Consider the following 9,907-nt stretch of genomic DNA (forward strand, 5'->3'; position numbering starts at 1 on the left):
GTTGTCACTTGCCTTAAAAACTAAAACGTGATCTCCTTGGTTCTCTATTCTTACACTATACTTCTCTGCTTTGGTCTACATGACCAAAATCCTTCATATGAAAACTCCTTTCCTTAGTATCCAAAAATCTTCTTCAAAATTGTTCCTAAATAAAAAGCACATGAAGCTAAGGATTTTCATGGTAGAGAGTGAAGTAGGAAAATCGAATACAGAAAGTGAATACATTTTTAAAAATGTATTCACTCAACTAGGGGAGTTTTGCTAATGTCATGGATCATAGAGCAAAAACTAAGAAGAAACTGGCAGATGTAGGGCTGTATCGGTTGGCATCTCTAATCTAATTGCCATTTGGGCAATGTGACAAGTCCACCTATATAAACCATCTGTTAGTTCTCTCACTCCATTTCACGGCACATCATTTGGACAAGGAAAAACAAAAACACAAAATGCTTAGAGCCAAACAATGCAGTGCTTTTGGATATGAAATTTTCATGTCGACATAGTCTGTATGAAGTCCATTAGTTCATTCAGTATCTGAAATTAATTACATACTGTATATATTTTGCTGGGATTTTTTTTTTTCTTATTCTTCTATTTTTTAATCAACATCTGGCTAAAATCCCTTTAAAAAATTAAGATGCCTAGGGAAGTTTTGCTAATGTTTTGAATGCTTGTTATACAATTTATGTTAAAGGCATTTTTTTCCTACAGTATTAAGCCGCATTTTTCTTTTTTTTTTTTTATTAGAAGCAAGAATAGGGACCTTCAATTGCTGAATTCAGAAAATAATATTGGAAAAGAGACCATTATATATTCAAAAGGTGCACACATTCACTACATTGTGCTTTACCTTGCTGTGCTTCTTTATCATACACTTTCATATGAACAACCCCAGAAGTCTTATTTCGTAGGACGGTGGGGTTTCTTCCATCCCTTTTGCTGCAGGTTCCCAGCTGAGCTAAGTTTTGGTCTGCCCACCACAGTTTCTTATCTACAAAAATGAAAGATTTTTTTTTTTAAAGAAAAAGATAGTCATCTTATTAAATAATAATAAACAGCTATTAAACTATAATATTTTCTGATTTCTTTTGTTGTATTTTCAACTCTGTTTCTAAGGGAAACAGTAAAATCACTTTAACTTTTTAAAAATGCAAACCATAGTGACATTTGATTGTTCAAATTTTCCTCCGCCCTCTATAATTAGTGATCCTTGACTTTTCTTTTTCCTTGAAAGAGACATGGTATAAATAAAAGCATATTTTAAATTAATATGAAATACATGTTTTTGATTTACATACTTAACACATGAATGTAGTACCTTTATATTATATATGTATGTCAATGATAAAATCCAACCAAACATCTAAATAATAATTACAAAAAAGATATTGTTCTCCCAATTTTTATTTAAAGTGTGCAATGCTTTTGATCATTGGTACTATCTATTGCTGTGGTTTCTTCACAGTTAGAGTAACCTCTTCTATTTTTTGCACAGTTTGTGCTCTTTTGTCCAAAATTTATTAATTTACACTGTTCACTTGTATCAAGAGCTCATTCGGTGTTAGACAATGCAATGTGCAGCAGATTAAATAAAAAAGAATCCTGACCCTCAGACAGCTAGGATTCTAGTGAGAATTATGCATTTACTACTATATTTTCTCTAATTGTCATAGCAAAATTTTAAGGAACTGTTACTCTCATTTCATAGATGAAGGACCTGATCTTGAAAATAACTTAATAAAAATTACATATTTTATCTTTCTGTCTCCAAAACTTGTGTTCTTTCTGTCTACATTAAAATTTTTAAGATAATTCAATAATTTAAATGAAATGCATAATTTTAAAGATTTCAAACAGTTTAGACTTTTTCAAAAAGAATTGGTTGCATAGCCGATTAATATAATTGATGTCCATAAATTGCACACCTGTAAAAGTTGAACTGACAAAAAAAGGAATCTATTTAATAACAATTGAGACCACAAAACAATTTCTACCTAGACGTTCAAGTAAGCTCATTTAATTCTATTAGCAAAGCAATGCAGTCTATATCATCAAAGGATAATTATGCTCATTGCAATGCCATGATGTTTTGACTAAACCAGAGCTCAGTTGCAGTATTGCCAACAATAATAACATTGACATCAGTAATAATTATTGGATCTTATTTTCTTGCTTACCGAATCGTATATTGTACCAGGCTCAACTCTAGACACTATACATAGATTGATTCATTTAATCTTCACAACAACTCTACAAAGTAAGTACTACTATGATCATCATCCCATTTTACAGTTAACAACACTAAGGCAAAGAGAGATTAAACAATTTTCACTGGATCATAAATAAAATGGAGGCCTCAGGTTATGAATCAAGCATTAATTTCAGAGTCAGTGCTGTTAATCTTGTCTCTATACTGGTCCCTTTCATGGATGGAGTTGAGTCATCCCTTTCCCGACATGTTGACATGGAACTTAGCTTATGTTGGTGAAGCTAAGTAGCCATCCACTTATCTTATTATTTGCACCCATGAATTTGCATAAAAGCTGAGCGATTCATGTGATAAAAGTGATAGACTTTGACGGTTGCCTAAATGATCAATTAAAAATACAAGCTAGACCAACAGATTTTAATGACAGAGGACAAAAGTCCAATGATGTGGCCACTGCAGCTAACCTGAAAATAACTATCACTTGCTGAATTTTGGTATAGTTTTAAAGAAATATATGCCCAATTATCTGCAAACGCTATTAAAATAATTCTGCTTTTTTTAACTGCATATACTTTAAACAAAACATCTGTTGAACCAGATATGAAAATCTAGTTATATTCTATTAAGTCAGACAGTGAAGAGATTTACAAACATGTAAAACATTACTACTCTCCTCACATTTTTTTTAGAAATGATAATGATTTTCATTAAATTTCTTTATTTATATTGTGTTTACTTTAAAATAAATTTATAAAGAAATATTTTTTAAAAATTCTCAGGTTTAATTTCTAATATGGTGACTATTGATATGTATAACCCACATCAACAAAAGATCTTTGGTTTCCTCAATAATTTTTAAGAGTGTAAAGGGATCCTGAGACCAAAGAGTTTGAGGACCACTGTGCTAGGGATCTGCCAGCAAAAACAACAGAAAAAGTGAACATATGTTTGTGGAATTTCAGAATACCATGTTTAAGTTAAAACTTTTAAGAGTCCCCAAATGGGAAAAAAGTAAGTCACTTACAAAGAAACAAAAATCAAACTTGCATCAGACTTCTCTTCATTGGTGTTAGATACAAGAAGACAATGAAGAAATGCCTTCATAATTCTTAGAGGAAATTATAATCAAGCTAGAATTCTACACCAAGTAGAAGTAATTAAGTGTGGGAAAGGTGGGGTAAGTATATATGTGTATATATGTATATATATACACACATGTATTTATGTATATGTATATGTAAGTTCTTCTCCTATAAATGCTTTCCTAAGAAAAAACTGGAAGCTGAGCTTGAGTAAAATGAGAAAATGAATCAAGATAATGATATGAAATCTAAAAACAGGAAATTTAATCAAGGATGAAGGCAAAGGGAAGTACCAGAAGGTAAGGTATGCAGCAAACTTTAAAAAAAAAAAAAGGCTGTCCACATTGGACAACGACAATGGAAGGTTCTGGGACTAAGGTATCCAAGGAAGGTTGAGAGAGAGATAGGAGAAGGAAGGAAGGAAAGAAGGAACGAAGGAAGAAAAAGAAGGAACAAAGGAAGGAAAGAAGGTAAACATTCATATGAGTAGACACTATGTTTGAGACTTTAGAATAAATTTGAACATACTGTAAAGGCACTGATAGAATAACCAAAAATTAAATCTAGAAAATCAAAAGGCTGTGCAATTAAATTATGGCCCAAACATGAAGCAATTAATGAATGATTAAATCAAAGAAAGAGTATACAATTGGCCTTAAGGTTATTCCTTTTTTGCAGTGACCCAGCAGTCAAGACATTGAAACAGGAAGGAAAGAAATGTAATCTTAGCGTACCATTTGTTTCAGCATGAAACAATATTTACAAAGTCAAGATAAGTAAAATAAATGCCGTTTACAAGTTTTCAGCTTTTAAAGTCGGTTTTTAAATAAAGCACAGAAGGCTTGCTGTGGTTGCAGTAAAACAAAACAAAACCCGTTGCCATGGAGTCAATTCTGACTCACAGCGACCCTACAGGACAGAGTAGAACTGCCCCATAGGGTTTCCAAAGAGCTGCTGGTAGATTCGAACTGCTAATCTTTTGGTTAGCAGCGGTAGCTATTAACCACTGCGCCACCAGGGATATAAACGTTAACGATTTTAGCAATGTTAAAATAAAAGTATAGTTGACTAAAGTCATAATGCTCTTGGCTGCTTATCGAAAGATCAGAGGTTTGAGTTCACCCAGAGGCACCTCAAAACAAATGCCTGGTGATCTATGTCCTAAATATCAGCCAATGAAAACCCTATGGAGCATAGTTCTACTTGGACACACATGGGGTTGCCATGAGTCGAGTCAACTTGACAGCAACTGGCTAATTCTTGCTCAAGATTCTTTAATGAGTTGGAATCGACTCGACAGCAAGGGGTTTAGTGTTTTTGGTGGTTTAGTTATACACTATCTCAAATTGAAAATTCTCTATCAGGTTTTTAAGCCCTACATAATCTGAATTTATCCCACCTGATGAGACTCGTTTCCAGCTTCTGCTCAGTCTTATAACCTTATACTACTCATTCATTCATTTAATCAACGATTACTGGGCATCTGGAGGTGCAAGAGTTAAGCACTCAGCTGTTAAACAAAAGACTGGCATTTCAAACCCAGCCAGCAACTTTGCAGGAGAAAGATCTGGCGATTTGCTCCCATAAAGATTACAGCCTAGAAAACCATATGGGACAATAGTACTCTGTCACACGGGGTCGCTATGAGTAAAAATCTACTTGACGGCACATAACAACATTCTAGATGGTGGTAAAATGATGGAGAACAAGACAAATAAGATTGCTACCTATATAAACTATCTTCTAGTGAGGAAAGGAAGATAAGAAATGAGTAAAAAAAGTAGAAAATAAATAACTGTAGACTGTGTTTTGAAGAATATGGCACAGTCCATTCTTTTACTTACTTGGTTTCCACATCTTAATATGCATATAACTCAACTATACTCAGCCTTCATTTCTCAGGCGCAACCTTCACCCTCAGCAAAGTGTTTCAGACTAGCTGTGCCACGCTGACTCTTCCTTCTCAATGATTCTAAGGCCTTTACTGGTAGAATCACGTGGTTTTATATTCAATTAATTGTTTTCCTTTTCATTTGTACTAATTTTGACTCCTTATCCAGAGATGAAAGCTCCTGAGAACAAAGATCATGTCTTGTACTTCTTTGTATTGTTCACAATGCTTTGCATTCTTTTGAATGATGTAGATATTCCCAAAATACTTGTGAAATGATATGGGAAATAAATACCTTTAAAAATATCTCCCTTAACAATGCATAACTTTGAAAAAATTTAAATAAGACCTATCTCCCATTCCCTGATATTCTCTCTCTTAAATATCATTTAAAATATTATCTTTTAAAAATATCCATCTTATATAAGGAACTTTGTTTTGGACTGTGTGATTACTTAGAATCACATTTGTGTCTCTTACTTTATTTTCCTCTCACACTTCACAGTACAAAGATATCTTGAAAATATAAATTGAACTAAAGTATTATCCCCAATTAAAGACAGTTGCAACATGTATTTCAGTTAATTTTAATTATATTTAAAAATTATAATTATTAAAATTTAATAATGTTCATTTTCTTAAAATTTAATCCAACAATTAATAACTTACTTTTTAAATATTCAGAGTAAGAATATTTACTTATGAAAGGATTGTTGAAAACTGTGATTTAAAAAATTAGACTTTCTCAACACTAGCCATTTAAGTTTAAAATAGAAAATATAATGACCAGTAAAATCTGAATTTCAGATAAACAAATATTTTTTTAGGATATACTTATACTACAAAATTATTTGTTGTTTATCTGAAATACAAATTTGCTGGGCATGCTGTATTTTATCTGGTAGTTATTCTATTTCTATTCTTTCCTGAAATATAAAAAATTACAAGAAAGCAGTGAAAAAGACCTAAACCTACTAGGACAAGGAATAGAAGTAAGATGATAGCAATAAAAAATAGTAGTAGGTTGAAAGCAGATGATGATAGGTGACTGATTTAGCAAATAATTTAAAATTTAAACCTGCAATGGAAGGAGGTCAGATGCAGGCTACTTTGCACTGTAGAAACCCAGAATAGATCAGAAATTGAGGGCCTTAAGACCTTTAAAAGGCCTTGACAGTGGTTAAGAATTTAACTGCTAACCAAAAAGGTTGGCAGTTCGAATCCACCAGCTCCTCCTTGGAACCCTGTGGGGCAGTTCTACTTTGTTTGATAGGATTGCTACGAGTTAGAATTGACTGGATGTCAGTGGGTTTGGTTTTTTGGTAAGACCTCTAAGCAAAGGAAGGCAGACGCAATTGAAAGCTTAGTCAATTTAAGAAGCAGCTAGAACCCGGTGTACATAGTCAGGGAGTGCCCTCTCCTCAGTCCTGGTCAAAGACTACAAATTTACCCTCTGGAGAGGCTGAACCAGTAGGATACTGAGAGTAAGCCACCAAAAAACCAAACGCAAACAAACAAAAAACCATTGCCATGGAGTCAATTCTGACTCATAGCAACCATATAGGACAGAGTAGAACTGCTCCATAGGATTTCCAAGCTCGTAATCTTTCCAGGGAGCCCTGGTGGCACAGTGGTGGGTTGGAACTGCCACCTTTCCGTTAGTAGCCACTAGTGGTTAAGTTAGCTTAGCCACTAGTGGTTAAGTTAGCTTAACCACTTCACCATCTACTGATTCTCAAATGTGAGCATTAAAATCACCTGGAAGACTTGTTAAATCACAGATCATTGGGCCCCACCCTCAGAGTTTCTGATTCAGTATGGCTAGGGTGGGGCCTGATTATTTGCAGGTCTAAAGATTCCTAGGTGATTCAGATGCTGCTGGCCTAATGGTTCACCACAGGCACCACATATTACAATCAGGTGGTGGACCTTTACACAATTGCCTGGGTTCTAGCCCCAGGGTTCTCATTCAATTGTTATGGCCTGTGGCATGAGCATCAGGATATTTTTATCTCTCCCTTGATTATGTTAATGTGAAACCAGGTTTAAGAACCATAGGCCTACAAGCTGAATCATTAAACTTCTCAGACCCTTTTTTCCACACTTTGATGAAGCTGGCTTATAGTCCCTAAATGAGAAATTAGAGGGTTTCACTTTTTGGCGGAAATAGTTAACATGCTTGTTTGCTAATCATAAGTTGGAGGTTTGAGTCCACCCAGAGGCACCTGGGAAGAAAGGCCGGGTGATTTAATCCCCAAAGATCACAGTACAGTAATTGAAAACCCTACGGAGCTTAATTCTACTTTGAAATGCATGGGGTCACCATGAGTTGGAATCGACTTGATACCTAAACTGTGCTTCTTGAACACAAAATTTCCAGTCATTAGAAAGGTGAAGGGATAGCCAAGAAACATCAAATAATTGAAGAAAGCTTCCACCATGACCAAGAGACCAAATCAAATAAACAGTAAAAATAGATACTCAGAGGAAACAGAAACAGCAGAGAAAATAGAAAACAAAACAAAATAAAAATAAACTAATATCCTCAGAGTTATGATAGAAAGTATATGTTTGAAGTAAGAATAGGAGTAAAAAAGGAATATTTAGAGAAACCAAAATAAAACTCTTAGAAATTAAAACTACTATAATGAAGAAATCCCCAAGGAAATTAAAAAAAAGAGAAAGAAATAGAAAATGAAAATAAATCATCTAAATGATGAGTTTAGAAAAATCATTGAGAAACAAGGAAAAAAAATCATAAAAAAAAAAATTTAACATGATTTTCCAGAACTGAAGGGCATAAATTTTCAGATTAAAATAACCAAACAAGTTCCAAGCAAAATGAATGAAAATAGGCACACATTTTCTTGCAGTGCCAGAGTAGCAGGGGCAAAGATATGATTCTAAATATTTCTAGAAAGAAAAAGCTGCTAATAATAAAAGGCACCAATATCAGAATAGCGGTGGATTTCTCAAAAGCAACATTAAAATTGAGAAGACAATCAAGCATGCCTTGAGAGATCTGATATACAATGATTTTCAACCTGGATTTCTGTACCCAGCCAGTCAAACGTAAGGGTAGAATAAAGACATTTTCTGACATTTGTTGTATAGACAAAAATGCCTTTCTCAGAAAGCTGCTGGAAGCTGTACTTCTCTAAAACAAGGGAGTAAACTGGGAATGAATGCATGGGACCTAGGAAACAGACACCATCAGCAAAGGAGTCCACAAGGTGTAGGTGAACAGAGACCCGGTGATGACAGCAGCAACAAACCCAGAGATCAATCAGACTAGACTGAAGCAAGGAAATAGAGAACTTTAGGCCAAAGAAGTGAAATGCATGTTGGGCAGAGGGCTTAAGAAAGCTAAATCTCTGGCTTCCGTTATAAAATTGTAGCAAGTCAATAAAACTAAAAAAAGCAAACAACCACACCCGCTGTTGTCGGGTCAGTTCTGACTCATAGCAACCCTGTAAGTCAGAGTAGAACAGCAAGTCAATGAACAGTATTTGAAACTTTAAAAAAAAAGCGATAAATATAGGAATAAGTATCAAAAGAAATAGCATTGATAAAAGAAGAAATAGCCAAGAGCTGAAAGAGAACACTGGTGGGCCAGTGGAGGGTGGGGTTAAGCCATTCTCACTAACTACATCCTATGCTAATAACTCCAAAATCTCTGTCTTGTGCCTAAATATCCTCTTGATTTTCATTCAATGTATCCAACTGCATAGTATCTACCTGGATATAACCTTAAACTTAATATTCCTGAAAAGGCTCCTCAAAGTTAACATTATAAAAATAAAATGCATTTTATTTTCCCATTCATGCTTTTTTCCCAGTAGACTTCTTCCAGTGAATGACCTGCACTCTGTCATCAGAGGTGCACACCTGGCAGTTCTCTTTCTTTTTCTCCCTCCTCACCTCCATTGCCTTTCCCTCACCTCCATTGCCTTTCCGTATCCAAACTGAGCAAGCCCACTTTACTCCTTCATCCTTATTATCTCAGGAATGCTTTCCTTCCTCTCCAGTCCCACTGAAACTGCTTAGTTCAGGGCCTCATCACTTCTCATTTTCCCAACTGCCATTGCTGAGGAAACAGTAGAGTGATCTTTCTAAAATGTAAATCTGAGCATGTCATTCTGCTGCTTGAAACTCTCTGGTGGCTTCCCCCTGCCAAACCCCTTAGCATGGCACCAAGGCCATCCATGATTTGATGCCTACTTAATTTTCCATCACCAGATCTGTTACTGTCCCCAGTGCTCCATGTTCCAAGAATACTGAATTGCTGTTAAACGTTCACTTTTTCAGGGATAGATTAACCATGTTATGGCAAAAACATGGGAGAAAATAACCGAAAGGCAGCTCATCTGTAAAGAAAAATAATTAAAACTGTTATGGACTAGAGGAATATCTACATATCAGGTGAGTCCATTATTTATGATTATATAGGAACCATTACATTTTTACATTGTACCTACTGCATATCAGGAACGCCTCTCCACCTGGATAATCAGAGGTGGATATGTTTGCTTACAGCAGTCTGTTAGCTTGTTAGCTGCTCTTCCGTGCAGGAGCAGCTCTCTGTAGTTTAATTGAAGACCTATGCAAAAGTCTGTTTTATGTTACTAGAAGTCTCTTTGCCCTGGCTCCTCCTAAGACCTTTTTTTTTTTTTTTAAACAGAAAATTTGGAGAAGGAGAGAGTACTGTGAACAAAGCCTTGGATT

General features: G+C 34.9%; 1 protein-coding gene across 1 annotated transcript in view; it reads right to left on the reverse strand.

Annotated features, from left to right (window-relative positions):
- LRP1B (LDL receptor related protein 1B) overlaps positions 1-9,907 on the reverse strand; it is a 1,771,065-nt gene that overhangs the window by 571,833 nt on the left and 1,189,325 nt on the right. The window contains exon 33 of the mRNA XM_004375116.1: positions 851-991. Coding sequence (XP_004375173.1) covers positions 851-991 — 141 coding nt within the window. The remainder of the gene's footprint in view (positions 1-850; positions 992-9,907) is intronic.

Source organism: Trichechus manatus, unplaced genomic scaffold (genome assembly GCF_000243295.1).
Source record: "Trichechus manatus latirostris isolate Lorelei unplaced genomic scaffold, TriManLat1.0 scaffold00033, whole genome shotgun sequence".
Lineage (NCBI taxonomy): Eukaryota > Metazoa > Chordata > Mammalia > Sirenia > Trichechidae > Trichechus > Trichechus manatus.